Source organism: Copadichromis virginalis, linkage group LG19, assembly GCF_057382275.1.
Source record: "Copadichromis virginalis isolate Kocher_CV1m ecotype Utaka linkage group LG19, C_Virginalis_male_GT1.1, whole genome shotgun sequence".
NCBI classification, from domain to species: domain Eukaryota; kingdom Metazoa; phylum Chordata; class Actinopteri; order Cichliformes; family Cichlidae; genus Copadichromis; species Copadichromis virginalis.
This window is the reverse complement of record NC_140636.1, coordinates 8330624-8354637: the sequence shown is the minus strand read 5'-3', so window position 1 is coordinate 8354637 and position 24014 is coordinate 8330624. Positions and strand designations below refer to the sequence as shown.

Genomic DNA, 24014 nt, shown 5'->3' with positions numbered 1-24014 from the left:
TGTATAATATCCACAAAACTTAAAAAGAGGTTATACACACACACAATACGGTAATATTATGTTGAAGCACAGTATGTATCACTCTGCTCTGCCTACGATAGCCGTAATGCTCCGACAATCCATCAAGCGGTGCGGCTTCGTAGCTTAGCAAAGTCGTACTAAAACATTTGACAGATTTTCGAGCACTGTGTACATAAAACCGTTTCGAGGTCAGTAAACACAACCAGAATTCATACATAAGGCACACATAAGGGGCACTGTCGATTTTCAGAAAATCAAAGGATTGATTTTAAGTGACGGCCTGCTAGCATGCTCTACCAAAAATAGTGCTTTGTTGTGTATCTGACGTACGAAAGCTAAACCAGTTCCACACCACTGAAGTTGCAGCATTTTTAAAAACCAATTCTGGTTCATCTGTTTCATTCAACGATCCGCTTTCGCCTTTCTCATTCTCCGTCACCCCCATGTGCGTACGAAAACAAAGGCACTGCGCATGCGCGTTTTACTCATATTCTATCGCAATATTTCATTTTCTTATCGTTGCCCAACGTTATACCGGTATTACCGTGAACGGTATGATATGGCCCAGCCCTAGTCTGCTTGTATCGAAGTCTCTGTAAAAACAGCTCTCGGCTCACTTGCTTTATGACCTCCATGAAAGACATATTGTTATGAATCACTTATATTTTCTCCTATTTCTCCTCTCTTTTTCTTTTATTCTTCCCTTTTCTTCCACCTGTCAGCTCCAGCATTGTTACACTATACATATACAAAAAATAAAAATAATAAAATAAAATGAAAAGACACTGGCTAACAAGAAGAGTCTATAACAGACTTTATAGAGCTCCTATTTTGGCACAAGAGTTCATTCAGACCATGATTTTGCTTCTTAAAAAAGGAATCACTTACATTACCCTGACTTTAACCCTAACCCACCAGCTAATAGTTGAGGAAAGCCCAGTTTAATTTAGAAACTAGTGTTCGGCAGAAACCTCAACCTAGACTTTTTGGTTTCCTGCTCTAAATGCAAGGTTCACATAGCTGAGCAGTGTGCCGCGAATACTAGTATGTCTGCAGTAATTACAGCTGACAGCACCCTCTTCCATCACACATGTGCACGTCCTAAAATATGGAGAAGGGACTGATAAGGATGCAGAAGGGCGAACATAAACACACACGTTCTTTGATTCGCACGAACACACTCGCTTAACATTTGGATTCATTCGCAAAACACTTTCTCACTCACTCTGTGCTCGTTTGACACGGTTATCGCCGTCATTCTTATTGTCTTTTGTCACTTGATGTCCTTGTCTGGGAGGGTGAGTGAAGCGATAAAGCCTGCGTGTCTGTTGTGCTTTAATAAGTTTTATCTAAAGACTCTAAGCAGACAAACAATGTCAAAATGCATACTGAGCCTGATGGGAGTGATGAGAGGCTTTTTTTTATGCTGAGGTCACCACTCAGCCAGCACATCCCTCAATTTGTTAAACCCCTGATAGCACTATGTATGTATTTCTTTATCTGTTGTTTGAATCATTCCTTTGTTTTTTGGTAAAGGAGAGGTTAAACATACCCTGAACAGAACATGGAAGATTGATTCAGCGGAATCACATAAGTTGGATTTGTTCCGTCGTCATTTCCAGTCCATTTCAAGTCCTGCTTTTCCTGTGTCTGAGTGATATGCTGGAGTGGCCCGAACCAGCTTTGATGCAGGGGAATTGCAATATGCTAGTGTATCTGTTGTCCATCCTTTTCAAATAATACATAATGAGAAGATTGAAAAGACGAAGCCTGTTTTGATAAAGGTCTCCAGACGAACTTTGACTACCCCATACCTATTCTTCCATCTTTATAGAGCAGTGCTGACTGAATGGATGCATTACTGGATATTTTAACAAATGTGAATGCCCAGTTTTGTGTCATAGTTTAGCCACCTCGAGTCCTAGACAACTTTAATGTCCCACATTTCCCTTCTCTTTGTTTATGTTTTCGTAGGTAAATCATGATGGTCCAGGTCCCCACAAAGTTGGAAACCTATTCCAACATCTTCATGTCCCTGAAAACATTGCCTACTGTGTAGGCTGAATTTAGTCGCACTTCGCTACCCCATATACACGAGATATTAGGAGAAAGAGAAAAAAGAAATGGTATTAAATCTCTTGGCCAACCTCTGTATGGAAAGCTGGAAGGATAGCTTGATATATAGATGTTGCTGTTGCCAAGGTTCCCGCCTGATTAAAAAACGTAGGCTGCCATACATCTTCAGCGCTGTGTTTTGGTGAAAAACAGAAACTGGCACAAACTGTGTGTGTTAAATCAGGAGTCACTTTATCCGCCAAGTAAACATATTGCACTTTGGCATGGTGGCTCTAAGGCAGGAACATACAGACACACCAGGGTTTTAATAGTTTTGCAATTTTCATTAGTTTTTATTTTTATTTAGTTTTGACTTCAGATTTTCAATTTTATATCAGTTTTAATTAGTTTTTACCAATTGTTTGCTAGTTTAGTTTAGTTTTTATTTTTTTGAAAATCCTTAGTTTCAGTTTAGTTTTGATTAGTTTCAGTTATAGTTTTAGTTGTGTTTGCAATAATTAAGTTTCATCATATGAGTCATTCTCTTCTGCTTATCCTTGGGTATGTTGCTATTCCAGCTACCATACCCTGCACCCCGAACAGGTCGCCTGTCTGTCGCAGGGCTAACACGCAGAGACAGACAACTCACATTCCCACCTATGGGTTCTTTAAATAAATAAATGAATAAAGGCAGATGAACAACCATTGATACCAGGCAACTATAAAATGTATATCTTGGCCCCAATTAGACTTTTAACTCTTGCAGCACCGGGTGTTCGTAATTTTGTTTCAAGTGAATTGATAAACTTTTTGAAGGCAATTGACTCACACAGTTATGTAGATATCCCCGTCCTGTTGTCTCGGGATGCATCACGCTGCCTTGCCTTAGCGTCTGTTTCTGGGGAAGAGGGTTGAGTGTGCTCCCTTACCTTCTCAAGGTAAGCTAGGTTAGCCTTCTTGTGTGAGCTTTTCAAGTGCACTTTAAGGTTTGTGGGATTTTTTCCCTTTAGAAATGTCCCTCATTATTTGTCTCTTTCCACTACAAGACACTTGCTTTATCCAAAACACAGTCATATTCAAAGCAATCCCAAATTGGACTCTGGCGCTTTCTCTGACTTTTCCTGACATGATTCTGCGCGTGGACGGAGCAGCAACACAGACGACTCGACTAACGTACTGCCACCTGCTGGCATAATGAGACACAGCAAGAATAAATCTGGAAACTAAACTTCATTTTCACCCTTGACTATTGTATGACACGCACACATCAATGAAAACTAAACACATTTTTGCTATAAATTCAGTTAATTTTAGTTAGTTTTGTGAACACTCATTACAGTTTTAGTTAGTTTTCCTTTTGTTGTTTTTATTTTTATTTCTGTTAACGAAAATGTTTTTTCACTTCTAGTTTTCGTTATTTCGTTAGTTTTCGTTAACAATAATAACCCTGAGACACACGTTCGTTTCCTTTCCTAGCTTCTTCTGACATGAACGAAAAATTAATGTAGAGGTGTCTTGTCAACTGAGCAAGTTGAGTTGTAATGGCATTGTAGAAATTTTGCATTTTAAATGTACAATGTTAAATAATTTTAGCTTCAAGTGAAAACTTGAAACTTTCGGCTTCTGCTTTGGCCTAGATTCTTTCATTGTGTGTTAAGGTGATCTTTGGAACAGATTCTTGATTTACTCTTCATGTATAAAGTGTTGCGAACATGCACAACATAACATTAAAGATATTAGCATCCACTATCTAATAATACATAAAGCTTAGGGCAACTTTTAACTCCTCCACTGTTCCCAGACAGATTCCTATTCTGCTCATTTGTGGCTCCATGTTTTTATTTTGGGTTCCTTAATATTCTTTTTTACAGTTTAAAGTAAACCTTTTTCATGCTACATGGACTTTTTAAACACCTAATTTTCCTGTTAATTGCAGCGTAGTCATGTCCGTTGTTTTATAAGTGGTTAAGTGGTGACATCCAATAGACTCAAATAAATTTGTCTCTCCTGGGTTTTGTGTCTTTGATGTGGTCCAGGTGTGTTCATCCCTTAATTTTTTCCACTTTGTACATTTCCTAACATCCATTCCAACAGTTTCAGAAACCTTCCTCCTGTAATTTCCTGATATTTGTGAGTACTTATATTGATGCTGGGATAATTATTCATCCTAGTTAGGCAATGTTTGTTATTCTCTCACTAATAAATTCAAAAACTACATAAAAATAGTTGGAAAATGCACAGGAGGCAGGCTGAGCAGGCCAATCATGAAGTTGAATTTCTAGGGGCACAGCAGTTTTTGCTGTTGGTTCCAGAGTACAATTTCAGGGGAGTTTACGGCTATGGCGTCCATTTACCGTTGAAGCATAAATGCCCACTATGTCTGTGCAATGTAAGACTGCACCAGTGTTTGAGTACTGCAGCTAATGGTAGCATTTACCAAAGGAAGAGATAACTGTGGAAATTATTTTACCTGACCTTTAGTGTTTTTAGCACAAATTTCAACTCATTTTAATTTTTGAATTCTGTAAGAACACTTATTTTGAAATTTCATTACATTTACTTTATCTGCCAGTTCTGTTTGTTGTAACTTTTGCTGGCTTTTCACCAGGAGAAATAAAGGATAATAATAAAAATATTTCAACAGCTTCCTCCCTTCCATCTGTCTCTTTAACGGATGTGCCGATCTGAATGAAACTTTGGATGAACACTGTCAAACGTATAGCAATTATTAACTGCCATATGTTTTTTAAAAATAATTTATTATGAATCCATTGTGATGTTTATACTGATCATCACCCCGCGAGTAGAGAAGGGGATTAGGACCACTGGAAATAAAAGTGGGGGATGTCTTTTTTTTCCCCCAGAAAAAAACAAGTCAGTTCTGTTAGTATTAGAGCAAAGCTCTACTTTTATTTACTTTCAATGTTAGAATACATCTAAACTGTTTCTAGGGTTATAAAATTTTTTAAATGCCACTACCCTTTACATACTTCTAGCTGACACATACTTGTCTACAGTAATGTGTTATTTTTCGGTCTGCTGCATGATAATTATTTTAAAGTGTTGTTGCAGCAAGTGTCAGAATGTCTAATTTCTTTTCTACATTGTTTCCTCTGTGTAATTAGCTCCACCAGTGACTTTATGTAAAATAGTTATGCCAAGTTTTAATTGATTAAAAGTCAGCGTGTTATTGCAAGGAAGAACAATGTAGATCCAATTAGCACTGTAATGTGTAAACATGAACACTAACTCCCATGGTGCACCAGGGTCTGAATGTGTGTGTGTATGTTATTCAGTGATCAGCCTCATTTCTTAATCATCACTTTCTGCTCCAGATGAGACTTTATGAGGGGACTAAATTGCCTTAAAGGGATTTCTTATTAAAGGGATTACACCCATGTAATCCCCTTTGTCCCAGCGGACCCCCAAAAAACCTGAACACACACACAAACATACATAACCAGATTAGCATGTGGAAATAAATGTGCACAATCTTTTTTGATATGCTACAAATGAAAACACACATGTTAAATAGCAGAGCACAACCATCACACCTTTGAAACTTGTGTACCTAATTATGTGTGTGAGTAAATGTGCGTCACACAAGCTGTGTTTGTGCATTTCTAACCTTGACAGGAATTTGTTTGTGCAAGCTGCGTGTTTTGCTTTTGCAAGCACCAGTGTGTGTTCATGTGTGTTTGCGTGTAAGCGTAACGCTGTGGTTTAGATGGCGCTTGCTCGTCTCATCCCCAATTAACGAAGACAAATCCGCTTCCATCGCCACTAATGAGAGTCTTTAAGGTGAAGGGACTCTGTATTTATTTAATAAGAGGGAGCTTATTTATTCCATTTCCATAAGAAAGACAAAATGCTGCTGATTCTCCACGGCTGACAAGGGACGGATTAGAGGAGCGGGATGAGAGGAGAAGAAAGAGCAGGAGAGAAGGGATGAAAGAGAGAGGGGTGGAGGTGTTAGTTGGCCTGTTAAAAATATAATACTAGTGTAGCATTCCTAGAGCGATTATATTGATTTGAACTGCGAGCAAGAGGGGCTGCAGTGTTAAAGAGATGACCCAATCAAAAACAGTGGTCAAAATCATAGCCCATTCTACCAAATGGTAGGGCTTCTAAATTATCCTACTCTTTAAGGTTATTACTGTTTTTTTCTGTCCAGACCATAACACTCACAAGAGGAGTGATTGTAGTAACGCTTAGCACCGTGGCTTTGTTGTGCAACTTCCCCGTCCTAAGTTTAAGATGGGGAGGGTAGCAAAAGGACCCCAGCCCAGAGCAAAGCAGGTGTCAATGATAACAGATATGACACTGATAGCTCAGGTGGAGGTGGGTTGCAAAGCACCTTGCAGGTGTGCAGCAACTTTGAGCAGGCTAAACTAGATTTCCCAAATGGATGCATAGAAGAACATTACAACAGTAAGATTATCTAATCTGCTATGCTTGTGGCAGAGCTCGACTTTTTGACCTGCCTGAAAGTATAATATTTTACATATAGCCATTCTTTTACTACACAGATTGATTAATAAATACTCAGATGGTACCATCTTTACTTAACAAGGTCACTTACCAATAAAATATAACATGTCAAAGAGAAAAGAAAAGAAGAAAAGAAGAATTCATTAGACGTGAATATTTTGCAATAAACTGATGCATTTGCCTTTTCCAAGAGATTTTTCTGTTAAGTAAGAGTCTTAATTGCGTCTCTTTTCTGCTTGCTCAATAACTCCATCTACAGCAGACTTTTAATGCATGCTCAATGCATTTTGTCTTTTCTTCCTGAGGGAAAATCTTCAATCCTACCAGTTCTACAAAAGTGTGCATTGTGAGATGGATTGCCTTTATTGTATTGGTGGAAGTAGAAGAGTGACAGAGGGGAACAGGGTGAATTTAGGAATCAAAGGAACAGCATGGGATATAGAGATATGGAACTATGGATTGAAAAATAGCCGTGGAGTAAAGGGTGGAGGAGAAAGAAAGATGACAAGCTGCGGAGTAGGAGGACGAAGAATCAGCAAAAAAAAGATGAAAATGATACCCCAAAGAACAGAATTTCAGCAATTAACAATTTCCGAACTGTCCAAAAACCAACAGCCATTGCTTCTCCATATTTGAGATTTGAGTGTTTTTCAGCACACACAAATTCTTCACTGGTTTGTGGGACCAATTATTAAAATAAATGACAAATAATAAACAGTAAACTATGAGCCAAGAAATTAAAGATTGTGTAGAAACAAAAGAAAGAACGAAAAGGGTTTTACAGGATGATTTTTAGCAACGCTTTATTTCTGCAGGTGGAGCTCACTGGTAGCAGTGTGTTTGACTACATCCACCCTGGCGATCATGTGGAGATGGCAGAGCAGCTTGGGATGAAACTTCCTCCAGGCCGAGGGATGTCTCTATCCCAGGGAGCAGTCAACGAAGACGGGGCTTCTTCGGCTTCTTCATCGTCACACTCTGAGACGCCCGAACCAGGTAGGTAAACATGGGAGAGTGGCTTCAAATTAGGAAACTTTATTTGTATTTTTGCCACAGATCCTCAAGCTGAGAAAAGAAGTTACAAAGGTTCAAACAGGACAATACTTACGACTGCTGTGAAGTACTTCACCATCAAAATTAAGCAATCCATTTGAGTTCTAGAGGCTTGAAAAATGAAATTGACAACAGGCTTTGCTTTTTAAGAGATTGATGACTGACCTTGATAAAACCAAAGGAGAATTGCAATGACTCTGACTAAACCAGACAACTCAAGACTTTTGACTCAGAAAGCTTCTATATTCTCTTGAAAAGTATGCAGATAAACCTTTTTGGACTAGATTTTTCAGGAAGTTTCTCCTGAAGCTAGATGAAATCAAAGTTTGTAACAGACTGATTGAAAGACATTGAAATAGCATTGGGGAGCACTTTATATGGCAGTCAAATTGTAGGTGTTAGCCTCAGCAGAATATCTGAACGGTCTCGGGTCTAGATGTTTGAGTCTGAATTATGTCGTCAAGGTGATGCATGCAGGAAAAAAATGACCAGTCAAAAGTGTAAACATATGTTTTTGATCCTGTTAAGCTGGCCATTTAAACATGGGAGTCAGTGATGCTTCTGTGTTGGCTCCATTTTTCAGTCTGCAGGGTTCTCCTTGGTCGCAACCCATTTCTCGCTAACATTCTCTAACCTTGGTGCTTCTATCGTTTGCTGAATGTTTGAACAAATTGATTCAACACACTGTAGAGCCATCACTGCTATAAACTGGGAAAGGACACATTTCTCATTGGAATTCTTTGCCTTGTCTCCTCCATCCCTCCATCCATTTATCCCTCCATCCTCTCCTGCACCACATGTTCAAGACTTTTTACCTTACAAACGCTTTGGATTGTGCTCTCTCTCTCTTTCACTTTCTCCCTCTCTCATGCTGATGATAATTTAAGTATTAGGGGAAAATCCATTTATAAATTAAACAAAATGACTTGATATCCATCGAGTCCCTTAGTTCATCAGCCTGTTCAAACAAGGAGTTGAAGATTGGCTTCGCGGCAGCCGGGGTCTTCGGAGACGGCACCGTAATTAGATCTGCCGCGGATTTATTCTTGGCTGATTGGTGCAGCTGATGGATGGGTGGGGGCTTTAAATTAATTGAAGTTCCACATTTGAGGTTTTTGTTCCCCCAGTTTTTTTTTTCCTTTGACATTCTGCAAACCTCTAACCTGGTCTCCCCACCCTCCAAACTGGATATGTATAGGGAGATAGGATAAGAGCACATGTATGTGGTCATCAGCATCTTTTTGTCTGACGAGAAAGAAAAGCAGCAGAAATTAAACATGTATAGGCAGAAAATAATACAAATGGGAGTTTACATGAATTTCTTTGTGATTCCTAAGTTAATTCAACCACACGATGAAAAAGAGCAAAAGAGAAAAGCAAGGAAACGAGGACAAAGGTGTTTGTTCTCCCATGTTAATTTGCCTAGAGAGATGGAAAGAAAGAGAGGCAGGGGATGTAGGGACATGTTTGAATGTGCATGAGTGCTTAGCAATGTTAATTTGTCCAGAGAAAGAGAGAGAAAAGGGAGGGAGAGGTTTCAGGCAGACATATATGGATGTGAAAGAGTGATCCCCAATGATAACTTGACCAGAGAGAGAGGAAGAGGGAGGATTAGGATTCATGTATGTGTTATTTAATGTTAATTTGGAAAAGGAAGGGGTGCAGCAGAGCTTGTATGAATTTGTATGAGTTTTTCTCAGGAGAAGAAGGGGCTTATTTCAGGTGTCCAGGGTAACAGTGCTGTTCATCCCAACCTCCAGTATTGTAAATTGGATGTTTTTCAGTTCTTTCACTGGTGCTTTTTTCTCTGAGTTGGATTGTTTCTGCAATGAGATTTTGGGGCATCGGTCTGTCCTGTATCTTTTTCCTTGACTCTACAGCCACACTAAGGGTGGGTGATATCCTTCTGCTGTGATTAGGACTGTAGCCGCAAACCTGGTCTACATCACTTTTGAATCTCCTGGTTGGCTGGATACTTTCTGTGTGGACTTTAGATGTTCTTTGTGCACCTCCATGGGTTTTTTGTCATTAGGGGTTGAGGAAGGATCAAAAAGCCGGAACAAACTAAAACTGAGTTCAATTTTATTTACATAGCCCCAAGTTACTACAACAGCTGCCTCAAGGCACATTATATTGTAAGGCAAAGACCCTACAGTAATTCAGAGAAGACAGAAAAAAACCCAACAATCAGATGACCTCCTATGGGCGATCTCTTTGGCGACAGTGGGAAGGAAAAACTCCCTTTTAATATTTGCTAAAACTGATTGGGGTGGAAGTTCAACAAAGTACAACAAAGACCAGAACATACAGCAAAGAAACCAAAGATTTAAAATTCTTTAACAATGACAAACGTGAAATAAATCCACAGGCTGACAAAGAACTTTTTATTCTTCTTCAGCGATTGACACCATCAATCAAGTGTATTACACTCATCTTGTAAAAGAATCCATGCGCCAATGTTCTTACCCCTGTAAATCTATATGTAGTATAATCATAGATATCCACTTTGAATCATATAATCTTTGATCAGAGCAGTTGTGAGAAAATATGTTAATACTGGTCAGTTCTCTATGAAAACTCGCCTGAGAAACAGCAGCTTTATTCTGAAAAAAGCCTTACCCTTATCCTCAATCCTAAGGTTTTAAATCTCTAATTGCTCTCATCTACTAACTGGAAGGTTGGTGGTTCAGTTCCTGGCTGTTACAGTCTGCATGCCAAATATCCTTGGGCAAGATACTAACCCCAAGTTGCTCTCCGATGCGTCTGTCAGAGAATGAATGCATGTCATTCTTAGATAGAAAGCTTTTAAGTATAGAAAGAATGCGTGAATTGGGCATCTTTGATTTGATTCTACAGCAGTGAAACAATACTAAAGGGAAACTTTTTTTTTTTTTTATTCAGTAAGTTACAGAATTTGATTGTGAATCTCAAATCATCTCATTTCAAAGCCAAGTCAAAACAGCCCTTTTGTTTCAAAGGAACTTACTGTTCCACGGTACAAAGCAAGAAATTAGGTTCAGATCAGACAGGGTCATTATAGTCAAAAAGCAGAAATCATTTTTTCCTCATTTCTATCTAAAATGAGTTGTATTTGGTGATATGGGACTTCCCCACCATTCTGCATCCATGTTGAAATCCACAGGGAGAGAAAGCAACAGAAGGATCTCAGCACAGAACAGAGAAGCTTCAGAAACAGCAGATATGGAGGTGGGTTGTAAATGGGCTTGCAGAATATAGGGTTAGCCAGTTGTATATTTAGATATCAATTAGCTGATCTACTGGTGTGCCTGATGTATCGCTATGCTCCATTAATTATAAATGATATCTACAACAGAATACAAGACCATGTTTCTGCAGAAAGCAAAATCTGCATCATGACCGGTTTTTATTTATAAATTCCAATTTGATACAAGACGTGAACTCCAGCATTTGCTCACTGCAGATGGCCATGAATGTTTATGGTTTATGTTTAAAAGATTATATTATTATTTGCGGAATGACTTTAGGAAAGACTCTGATCAGTCACAAAGATGCTCTGCAGCAGGTCAATGAGCCAAGATATCTGAGGAGACACCTACAAAGCTAAGATAACAGCATAAGCAGATTTCCAGTTAACTGCCTACAACTTAATGTCCTGTTTGCTAAATAAAGGAGACTCTGTCCGCATTTCAAGAAACCAAAAGTTGTCTTTTCCATGTGAAGTTTGCCAGTTTCAATTTGAAAAAGAATTAACTGGCTTTACCTCATTGGTTGCTCTGTTGTAATATATCAGAAAGCTGACCCCATCATTTTAATTACAGTCACGCTCATAAAGTATTGAAATTGGAGTTAAAACACGAGATGACCTTGGAGGAGAGAGTTTCCTTTGAAGCTCAACGCTTCTATTTTCAACACCCTCTTGCAGTTAAAGAGAGTCATCTTTAAAAGCGCATGACGCAATTTGACTAATATCAGTCAAACTGAGCCTGAGAGGCTCAGCATCTCTAACTGTTCTGAAGGGTGAGTGGTTGAAAATTATTACTCCTAAGTGTAATTCAGAGTCTCAGAGAGGAGGAAAACTCTCCATGCAGCTCTTATTTTCTCTCACTTCAGTATCTTCTTTACATATCATCAGTTCAGGGTCACATAGACTTCGGGAATGTATCTGATGTGTGCTGGCTGTTGACTTTGACCTTTGACATTCTTACAATGAAGGAGGTGGTTAATGGTTGCATGTTTTGGCACAGCTGTAAGATTTTGGCAATGGTAAGGTTTTTGAAAACTTATTTTGTGGCAGTAAGGCTGCTACAGGTTTTTTGGACAAATTCTATAGTCTTTTGCTGTAATACTGAAGGTTTTGCTAGATTTAATCAGTGCATTTATAATATAATTTCTAATGATTATATTGTTAAAGACAGGTTTGTGTTTAAGTCTAGTGTTTTTGTCGCACCATGGAAATTTGTAGCATGACCAAAGGAGTGCTTCGCTAAAATTGTAAGATCTTGCCTCAAACAAAAGACCAGTTACTAAAACTCATCCTCATCATCTAATACCTATTAAACAGAAAGCTTTTCAGATTCTTAAAAATCCTGAAATGTTGCATTCTTACTAACCTGTTACACAAAATGAATATCAAACATGTAATTTAGCATTGAGTAAGTGTAAATGCTCTGACCTTTAGTTTTAATCTGTTCAATTTCCTTGCTCCAAGGCAGCCATTAGTTTGAGTACTTTTCTTTGTTTAATCTTTCAAAAACCATTTAAACTTGGGGAAAGTCTAAAGGAAGATCAGTAACTTGTCACTGTTAAATTTGAGCCAACTTGGATAATTGTATACAGCACAGCACATCTCATGCAGTTTGATTTGCTACACTGATGTAGTAAGTCATCAGTGGAAACCTATTGTTAAATGACACTTATAAGGGGAATTACTGTCTGCCACAAAGTAATTTCAACCAGTCGGATTTAAGGCATAGATAGAAGGAGAAACCAGCGACAGCTTCGAAAACTAGCAAGTAGTCAGTGTACCAAGCTATAGAGTTAGCATGTTGTTAAGTGATTAGGGATATCTGGTATCCCCATGTTCATGTTTTTCCTACATCATCATAATAATGTTAGTCAACATTGCCATTGGCAAATGCTGTCTTGTGAGCATTCAGTTAGCATTAGCCAAGAAGTTAGCTAAAAGCTGCTTTTACTGCTTTATTGCTTTTATTAAAAAAAGCAACGCGAGTAAGCTAAATTTGGCTAACAGCAAACCAAGTTTCACTTAAAATGCTTACTATTTGCTCCAGATGAACTATATTTTATATGAGCAATATCATTTTTTCCCTTTTTCCCCACATTGCAAAGCTACAATATCACAATAATGTAATGGTAACTTGCAATGTTAATCATGGACCAACAAGATAAACAGGGTGATATCATTTACAGCTATTATTAAACACTTTTTGTTATCATTGTAGGAATATTTGCTGGCAGCTTCTCATTCTCTGCAAGCATATAGCTTTTATCTCGGAAAGATTTAATTTGTCAAAAGTGTGATGGTGATTTTGCAAATCGGGTGAAAGCCCAGCTGCCTTACAATGTCATATAGATGCTTATATAAAAATAGCACTACTGCCTCTGGATATTCAGCAACTGAATAGTAACTGAATTTGACACTCACATTCACATCCCTCTTGCAATATTCGAGGTTCTGTTAGTGTTAGACACATGATTTAATTGTTTCTCCCATGAGTTTGTGAAAGGGAGCGCATCTTTCAATCCATCACCTAGAGAATTTGATCCTGTTTTGCTTTTAGAGGTTTGCTGTTCAGCAACATTCTAACATCTCTGATGTCAAAGTGATTTTTGAACACAGCAAGAGGGCAAGATTTCAAAAACCATCCCTTCTTCAAACTGCATGACCACACAATGATGACACCTCTGACAGAAAAATGACAGTGAGTTTATACATCCGTCATTTCCTTTGCCTTATTATCCAAACTCAAGATTAGGTCTTTGCTGCTTTAATGATCTGATGTGCCTTCAGGCTTCAGTATGCCTTAGACTATCTCTGCCTGAGCAGGAAGAAAACACCCGAGACGAGGCATGTATGGTCACGTTTCCAGAATCATGACAACAGTTTCAGTTTTTCTTACTGTTTATGTCTTCAAGTTAAAATTTAGCTTGAATAGTTGACTCGAAGGACAAAGCAGTACCTACATGGTTTGCCTTTGAGCCACCTGCCTTCTTATTTACACTCACTTTCATTCTCATTCACTCCATCTTCATAAAACCTTGCATTTAATGGAGTATTTATTTCAATTTTCTCTCATCAGAGGGCAGAATTACTAAGAAAACCAGCCCAGTTTCAAAGTCTTTCTGGAAGTAAGAGTAATTCTGCCCTCCAGGAAAACACCATAAGTTCTCCATTACTAGCTCCTTGCGGTCTAATTGTCCGCGGCATTGCCTTATTTCAACATCATAAGTCTTTGATTATTGTTGCTAATTATGCTATTAGCACAATGGAGGGGAATAATTCGTCATAATCACTCACATTTATCATAATTATCCAAGTTTACAGTCACCTACGTTTAATGTCATGTAGAGTAGCCATTGGCAGCGGCTGCTGCCCAAGGACTAATTTACTGTGTGTGTGTGTGTGTGTGTGTGTGTGTGTGTGTGTTCGGTAGTCGAGTGTGTTTGTATTTGCATTTGAAATGTCACTTGTACTCCAGGACAGGAGGCAAAGGTCAAATCTGGAGGGATATTTACACATGTACACTGTTCTCTTGTATTACACACTCTAGTTGTCATTCACCTCTTTCTTCAAGCCTCATTTTCTCAAATATTTTTGTTTTCCTCAAAGGCCTTTAAAAAGAGCTTGATGCCAACTGTATGTAAGAAATTCTAATGTGCTGTGCATCATATAGAGCACTATAGCTAGGTAGCAAACAAAAGTTTCTGGGTTTTTCTTAGCAGCTTGCTTTGGTAATGTTGTCCAAGCATTTTGAGGTGTGGTGATTGATATGGATTCAGACTCCAGTCACTGAAAGAAAAAAGAAATTCTCCCAAATCCACCTCAGTTTCTTTGTATGAGCACAAATGAAAATGAACTTTTCAAAATATAATCCACCTTTCACTCCTGATTTTTGTGAGCTGAGTATGTGATCATTTTGATTTGTGGTCAAATTCATACGTGCTTCTAGCAAAGCAAACCCGCACACTTTCTTTCGTCAGTTGTGTGTTTGGCTGTTTTCTCTACCTCAGTGTTGGTTTTATCTTTTTATTACCAGCTTTATTTCGTAATATCTCACTCACTGACCACTAGGAGGGACTTCAGTCCTCCTCTATTGCAACGTATTAGCTATTACAATTTTTTTATGGCAAGTGTAAAAAAAGTTTGTATAAGGACCAGGACACTGCAGCCTGTGTCCAATGTGTGTATCTTTGATTTTTAGCTTTCACTTTATGCGGCAGTGGCTTCCCAAGAAAGTTCTTGGTTCGTGTTTTTCCGGTCCATGCTTGTTAGATTTCTTGGTGATTCTTTCTGGATTGGCAGAAACCTGAAGTTGGATAACTGCTTGGTTAGGCTTAGAAAACATCATGGTTAAAATAATAATAATGGATTGCATTTATGTAGCGCTTTTTGAGACCCTCAAAGCACTTTACAATTCCACTATTCATTCACTCTCACACACTAGTGGAGACAGCTATGGTTGTAGCCACAGCTGCCCTGGGGCAGACTGACAGAAGCAAGGCTGCCATATCGCGCCATCGGCCCCTCTGGCCATCACCAGTAGGTGAAGTGTCTTGCCGAAGGACACAACGACCGAGACTGTCCGAGCCAGGGCTCGAACCGACGACCTTCTGATTACAAGACGAACTGCCAACCCTTGAGCCACAATCGAAGTGTAAAATATACTTGTCCACCGTGTTAATCTTGCATATTGATAAACTGATTCTCAAGATTGCACAGTGCTAAGGGCAATCACACTACCACAGGTTGTGCGGTGGCAGGTTACACCCGTTACAAGCTAGGCCGGTGAGCTGATTGTTTCTAGATAATGATCAAGGTTAATACATGATTGTTTTTCTTCAGTAAACTAATTAGTGAGGGATAGCTCACTCTCACAAGCAGAGTTGCCAACAGTCTTAACACAAAAAGGAATTTTTTCAGTCTCAAAGTCTTGCATAAAGCTGTTCTGTTTTTCAGACCTGGTAAATGATTTCTATACAGCAGGTCCTCTAAAATCCACACTCAGTGGCAAAATTAGTCACAATGGATTTTCTGAAAGTGCCCAGATTAATTAAATCAGTGTCTTATTTTTTAAGCAAAGCAATAAAACCACTTGAGGCAAACAAAGAACTTTCAGAAGCAGAGGATTATTACTAGAGCAAAATTATCCGTTTGGTTAAGTTTTATTAAACCGCCACCCGCTCGCCACCGCTCTAAATGGAATCTTTAGAGTACACAATGGACAATCACACACCATTATTATTAGAGTTTTCTAATTAGGCTTCTTAACGAGGACAGGGCTGTTTACAATGGAAGCCGGAGCTGTTCAGATAACGGCAGCAGAGGACAGGACGGCACCGGACGGCAAATAAAGCGTTCCTCACTGCTATCTTTCTGTCACAGCAATGATAACATGGGAACTCTTCAAGGTCCAACACTCAACTTTTAATTGTGTGTGAGAGTGAGTGAGCTCAAACTAAGTTTAGAGAGTGATATGTCACACATGGTGAAGAGGTCTGCCCCTGACGGTGCAAAGAGAAGACGATGTGTTAAAGTTTCAGTATTACAGCACAGGAATAAGAAAAGACTAACTAAAGGAAGGAAAGTACAAGCAGGGGAAGAAATTAAGAAATAATGTTTAGCAGGTCCCTGAAATATAATAGAAAACAAGGATAGAGAGTGCAAAAACTAAACAGGAACAAAAATTGATCCAGTTTAAAACAGGAAGGACGAATGGGGTAAACTGGAGGAACTTAAGTGAATAAATAATAGACCAGAAAAGAAAGGCCCTATATAGCACTTTATCATATGGAAGGAAGAAAGGAAGGAAAAAATGGATAAGCATTTGACTATGGAAGGATGTGGAAATGCATTTTACAGCAAGTTTACCAATGGTATGAATGAAAGAAGAAAAGAAGGAAGGAAAGAATGTCAAAGATGGGCATGAAGGTTAACATGGATAGATTTAGTGAAAACTAAAAAGGGACAAAAAACAAAAATGGATCCAGTTTAATAAAAGGAAAGCAACAGAAAGAGTAAATTGGAGGCTTAATCAAGAAGGTATCTAACAAGTGTAAACACAATGGGACAGAGGGAAGGAAGCAAGGAAAAGCTGATATTTCAAGTGACGAAGATAGATTAAAAAGGGGGGCATGAAGCTTGAACCGAACATCCCAGCTCTAAGGTCGCAAGTCTGTAAGATCACATTAGCATGATGGCAAGATGAGCTATTCTTATTTCCCGGAGACTTACTCTGACTCTAACCGTACCCTAAACCTGAAGCCAATGAGAGGCCTTCCATTATCTGTTCAGGGTAGTTTGCCCCAACAACGTATAAGCAGCACACACTGTGTTTGCTTTATACACACTGGAACAGCAAATATGGATTCATCCGAGGCTGAAAAAAACTAAATAAGACATTTCCTCCTGTTTGTTAAATGTCTCTTACAGATGAACTTGAAGTTTCACAGCCAACACTCCGTGACCGGCAACCGATCTGTCCACGTTCTTGTCTCTATCAGAGCTAGGCGATGACCCTCTTCAAAGCCTCAGTAGAAGTAGTAATCATGTAAAACAGCGGGTGCACGTCTGTTCCATCTGATCAGAGACAATAAGTCATAGTTTGTGTTCATCAGGAGCCAGAGCAACTCTTCACAGACATGTTTGTAAAACCAGTTAGCAGCTCACTGAACACGGCCGCCACATCTATTCCTCCTCATGCCTTCCTCTGATTACGGATGCTAATCTGTTCAGTTCATCCATCTGTCCCTCTCTCTGCTGCCGCCTGGATTCAATTACACCAAGCATGCGCCTCGCTCTGTTGTCCCCGTCCTCTCTGTTTCTTCTTCCTTCTCATCGTGTTCTGCTTCTTGTGTTGTTGTTTTTTGTTTTTTTTGTACTTCCCTTTCTTGTTTGGTTGTCTTTTATCTGGGGACGCTGCGCTCGTCTGGCCAAACATGAACAGAGAGACGAGGAGAGAGATAGAAATTAAAAGAAAAGAAATAACAACAGAAGGACTCAGAGACACAGAGGAAGAAAAGTGAAGACTGAGTTATGAATTAATTTAACATGGAAATGGGCTCTTTAGAAAAAACTGTCCTGAACAGTGATGGAAGTTGCAGTGATGCAACTTTGAAAGACCACTGGTTAAATGTATTAAAATGTGTTTATAATTGTGTTGTTGAGCGACAAATATTTGCAACATGCAATAAGAAGTTACAAGTCCGTTTGAAGTTAGTTGTTAATCAAATGCTGATAATTTTATAGTCATATTGTTAGCTGCTAGTCAAACCCTAAAAAAGCACGTTATTCCAGTGTGGCCGATAAACCTAAAACCAAAAGATTTACATTATGAGGAGCAAAACCAGTGATGCACTGGCAACTAGGGTGCACTAGGGTGTATGCCACCTCTCGCCATATGCGTGCTGGCTCCAATTCTTCTAAATGGCAAACAAACCTATATATTAATGATCAGCTATAATGCTTTTAATATTTCAGTGTGTTCAGCATGTATTCCATATTTTCATTTTTAGTCATAATTAGGGTAACCAAAGAAATCTGGAATCATTAGCTATAGAAAATTTCCCAAAGCATCCTGCATTGTAGGGCTGCCACAAACGATTATTTTGATAGTCGACTAGTCACCGATTATTTTTGCGATTAGTCGACTAATCAGATCATCATCCATTGGACGTAAAACTACAGCTTATTGCACCAGCAGCATCTGCTCTTATAACTATCATTAGCTTACAGCTTTAAGTGTTTAAGGTCTGTGCTAACTAAAAATAAAGACAAGATGATAGTTTATTAAATTTTAATGAAATTTGCAGATTGTTTCGGTGAAGTTTAACAAACTCCTTGCTATCTAAAATATAACAGGACACTGGAGTATATTCTGGAGCATCTCACACTTCTGATAATCAGTTGTCTGCTTGATGTTTATTCAGCTGTGTAAAAGCTATAACTTTAATCTCAGACAAACTGATTTACTCAGGAACAAATAAAATACTAAAAAAAAAGCCAAACAATAACATTTTAAGTTATCTAAGTGACTCATATATATATTTAACCTGAGTAGCGAAAGACGGCGGTGGGTTTGAAAACGATTTGCGGGGAGTCCGGTGTTCTCACGGCGCTAGTGAGCCTAGCCCCCGGCTCGCTAACGAGCTAGTGGGTAACAGACGTCTCCGAAAACGTCGGAGCGCTTTTGAAAATACGTGGTGTCCTGATAAACTGAGCAGATATTTGAGGTTTACACAGCTACATTCTCGCCTGAAAATATGTTAAACGTTTATTTTGTGACCCAGAAAGAATAATAAGAGTAACATTAAAACTAACTAGCTGCCGCCATTGTTGGAAACTGCGCTGGGCCGCGCTATGAATTCTGGGACACAGCTGCTTCTTCTTCTTCTTCTTCGGGGTTTAACGGTAGCTGACATCCTTGTACATGCAATGCTGCCATCTTCTGTTTCAGTCCGTTATTACACTCTTAAATCCTGCCACTTATTCCTGCGTCTTTTGTGATCTTACAAAGCTTCAAACGACGCGTCGACTATTAAATCAGTCGTCGACGATTTTGATAGTCGACGTAATCGTGACTAGTCGACAAATCGTGGCAGCCCTACTGCATTGGCAAGCTAGCATTTTTTTTTTCGGGGTAAGATAGATTGTTTAACTTGTCTATGATCTGCTCTATGATTTTTGCAAGGAACTGCAAAGAAGGTTCTTTGGTGTCCAGGTTGACAGATGAGTTCAGGCAGGAGTCTCTGTTAATTATGATGTTTGCAGATGACACTGTGATCTGTAGTGAGAGTAGGGAGCAGTTGGAAGAGAGCCTGGAGAGGTGGAGGTATGCTTTGGAGAGAAGAGGAATGAAAGCCAGTAGAAGTACAACAGAATACATGTGCGAGTGAGAGGGAGGCAGGTGGAACAGTAAAGCCTGGGTGATTTGTGACAGAGGGAAGCTAGAGTGAAAGAGAATGTTTACAAGCTGGTAGTGCGACTGGTTGTATATATGCAGGTGACAGAAATGATGAAATGCTAAGGTTTTCACTGGGAGTGACCAGGATGCGCAGGATTAGAAATAAGCAGATCAGAGGGACAGCTCAGGTTGTTGTTTTGGAGACAAAGTTAGAGCGGCAAGGTTGAGATGGTTTGGACATGTGCAGAAGAGTTGCAGTGGATGTATGGGACAAAGGATGCTTTGTTCATATGGGGGTATTTGTCCAGACTTAAAAAGTCCAAAACTAGGATTCCAGTATAACCATCTCTGAGCTATAATCATCTGTCTGGAAATATGCTATATAAATAAATTTGAACCTTGAACCACTCTCTGAATGTAGATTGCTTACAAGCGGTTTAACTTCTATTTTGGCTTTAATTCAGTAAAAAAGAAAACTAACAGACCATTTCTTATTGGGCTGCTTGTGTGTCTAACACTTCATATTCACAAGGTTTAAGCTTCTTCCTCCTCAGGTTTTAGTTTTTACAAAAAGAAAAGAAGAGATCCAGCACCCTGCTATGTTTGGCTAAAAAACAATGCAGGATAGGAGTGTTATAAGGTGCTGGACACTGTATTTTATTTGTGACACCACTGTTGTCACTGAAAATGTCAGAGGAAGAGCCCGTTGGGAAATCTCATATTTGCTTTGTCTGTTTGTATTTGTTTTTGGCTTGTTTTGTTTTTTCTTTAGCATGACTGGGACCAAAAGCTATGGATTTATCTGCTTCACATCTACATGTGTGGCACACATGCAAGTACAGTTCTAACCCACCTCTGCTTTAATTCGTCACTCGTGATCTTTTGACATTTCTCTGTACTTCTTCTACTTCTTGCATTGTGCATTTCATCTAATTCCCCCATTACTTAGCACTTAGTTCAGGGGTGTACGACAGACGTGTCCTTGATCCAACACAGCTGATTTAAATGACTAAATGACCTCCTCAACATGTCTTGAGGTTCTCCAGAGGCCTGGTAATGAACTCATCATTTGATTCAGGTGTGTTGATGCAGGGTATCTAAAACCTGTAGGACACCGGCCCTTGAGGCCTGGAGTTGCCCACCCCGACTTAGTTTCGCCTACACCAAGTAGCGCATCGGGCAGTTAACGATCTCCATTGACGTCGGTCAGTGGCGACTGCTTTGGCTTCGTCCCAGGTGATGTCGACGATTTTCAGATCATCCGGGCTCAGATCATCAGATCGTCCTGGCAAGCCTGGATGAGAAAGGACGAGGGTTGGGCGTGGGGTTAGCAACTCCACCCTGCAAAACCGACTGCTACAGAATCAGCAATGTATGGAATTCACTCATATTATACATTTTTAGATTTGAAGTTTAGTTATTCATTTGCACTATTGTCCCTAATCAGGCTAAGCGGCAACACAAAGGCTCAATAAATAAGCCCAGGTTTACCATTCTAACAAGGTTCACATAACAGGTGGTGTTGGCAGCATGTAACCAGTTACAGTGGATAGTGGAGTAGCAGAAGAGTCTGAGGCTATGGTTCTCCCCTGTGTGATTGTTGGGGTTTCCTTCTATTACTGTAGGATCTTTCCTTACAATATAAAGTGCTTCTTGGTGACTGTAATTGAATTGAAAAAAGGTGCAGTGTCTACCCCATGTAAGAGATGAGTTGCTACCCAAGTGGAGGAGTTAAAGTATCTCGGGGTTTTGTCCAAGAGTGAGGGGACAGACAGATTGATGCCAGTGCTGGAGTGGTCTGTTGTGGTGAAGAGACTAGGAAAGCAGAGGTGTCGATTTACAGATCGATCGATGTTCCTACCCACACCTATGTCCATGAGCTGTGGGAACTGCCTGAAAGAATTAGACTGGAGATATAAACAGTAGAAATGACTTTCCTCTGAAGGCTGTCTGGGCTCGGCCTTAGAGATAGAGTGCAGAGCTTGGTAATTCTGGAGGGGCTGAGTAGAGATGCTAGGAGTCAGCTGAGATGATATGGGCATCTGCCTCCTGGACCCCTCTTAGGTGAGATGAGTCAGGCATGACTTGTAGCAAGAGGAGCTCCCTGAGGCATCCGCAAAACATGCTGGAGAGATTGCGTCTCATCATCTAACTCCCGTTTCATCATATAAATAGTACGATCATAAATGACGCAGGTGTCACAGGTTTAAGACACTGGAAGATGTCGCTGCATTTACAATTGTTTGTTCTGTAAAGTAAATACGCAGTAATGCATAATAGGGTTGCACAGTTAATTGAATTCTCATTTCAGTGATTGACATGATTTTGGCTTCCCACAATTAAATGAAAATGATTGAACAATATTAAAAATGCATGCTCTGCCAATACAACACAAACGAAAAATACACTTGATTTACTTGTGGCCAAATAGCCCAATCTATAAAACTTTACTCTAAAAGGCATTTAGCTTGTCCACATGGGCAGCAGCAAATTTCCACTTGAAGGTGTCAGTTTTAGATTAGGGGTTTCTTTCTCGATCAGCACCCTCTCAAGTCCAAGGCAATGTGAAGCTTGCTTCAAAAAAATAAATCAGTTCAAAGAAATCATTAAAAGCCCCAAATTACCATGACATTCATGCCCCTGATTATTGTACATTTCTGACCACAACTGTAACAATTAATGATTTTGCAATATTAGGGCTCATAGAGCAATGAAGTGGCTTTAAAGCTTCTGAAAGAAAAAAAGTGAAGTGAAGTTGTTCCTAAAAATCTATATTGCTTATTGATGTTTGTCAAGGAAAGACAAAAACTTTAAATGGTCTTTAAAACATTGACCCTGCCACTACCTGCATAGGGGGCCCATAAGATTTTCTGAGTATGTATATGTCTTTAAAAGAGACCTGATTTGTCAGGTAGGCAGTGTTTTGGTGGGGGTTGACCTCTTAGGTGTGCAGCATTAATTATTATGCCGATGTAACCCAGTAACCAGTAACCCCCTTTCCAAAATTCCAAAAACCTGAAGTTGACTGAATTGTGGAGTTAAAGCCCCAAATCCTGCTTCACAGTAGCCGGTTCAGGACTAACGCAAGAACTAAACTGTCACTCTCTTTCTCTCTACAGTCTCCTGACTTTGGCTTGTTTTGCCCTTGTTTTCTGTCTTTCTCCTCCCTTTTGGGCTTTCCAGCAGGAGTCACGTCTCTCTCTGTCTCTGGAAGTAATTATGCAGGTTGCAGATACAGACAATTGCCTATTATCTCTGCGTTGTGTATGCGTGTGTCATTGTGACCTCCGACCTCAGTCAGAACAAAGACGAGCTGTCAGTCTCATCATCCGTATCAGGGAAAACAAATTGTCTGTTCATTTACCCTCCACCTCAGACTCCACGTCTTCCCTCCTTTCCTCAACCCTATTGTCTCTATACTTTGTGGACAATGGTATGCGGACACTTGAATGTGTCATTATGTAAAACATGAGACGCAGATCATTAATGCACTGCTCTCTCCAGCACATGAGGGTTCCTGTCACTGGTACCTAACCAAAATATACAGATCTGCCTTCAAACTTTTGACCTTTTTTGTTGCTTTGTAATCGTTCATCTTCTTTTTTGTCTTTGTTTCACAACCATTCTGTCTTCCCTTTCCCCCGTCTTTTCATAGGTAGATCAGCTCCCAAAAGAGAAAGTGGAAAAGCTAAATACAGCTTAGAAAAGCCTTAGTCCTATCACAGGGAGATCACTGAGAAAGAAGAGGAGGGAGGAGGGAGGAAGATGAAACGAGGGGTTGAGGGATATCTCAGAGGAGGAAATACAGGAGTCAAAAGAGACCAGGAGAGACAAAGCTAGGACTGAGGTGTCTCAAGGCTATTAGAGCACTGTTTGATTTGAGCTCACTGTCCTGATAAGACTGTCAAAATAAAAGTATCTTTTTTTTATCACTGTAGTGAAAAAGGAGAGGAAATGTGGGGAGGATGCACTGGGGGAGGAAAGGAAATGGAGAAAGTGAGGTGAGGAAGAGGAGGAGGAGAAGTGGAGGTGTGTTACAGATTATATATGAAAAAAACTTTGGTTCCCAGGCTTTAAACAATGTGGGAAAGGTTTTGAGGGAATCTACTGTTACACACACGAACACACAAACTTTGTAAAGCTTTGTAAAAAACTGTACAGGAATCTGACTGAATCCTTCTTCATTGCGTCCTCTTCCTCAATTTCGTCTCTGCCTTGTTCTTCAGATCATTTTCCTTCCTCAGTACAGACAGTACAGATCCTATCTTCCAC

General features: G+C 39.6%; 1 protein-coding gene across 2 annotated transcripts in view; it reads left to right on the top strand.

Annotated features, from left to right (window-relative positions):
* Positions 1 to 24014, top strand: part of npas3 (neuronal PAS domain protein 3) — a 363595-nt gene that overhangs the window by 298773 nt on the left and 40808 nt on the right. For both annotated transcript variants that reach the window (XM_085441080.1, XM_085441081.1), the window contains exon 6: positions 7383 to 7563. In XM_085441080.1, the coding sequence (XP_085297206.1) occupies positions 7383 to 7563 (181 nt within the window). The remainder of the gene's footprint in view (positions 1 to 7382; positions 7564 to 24014) is intronic.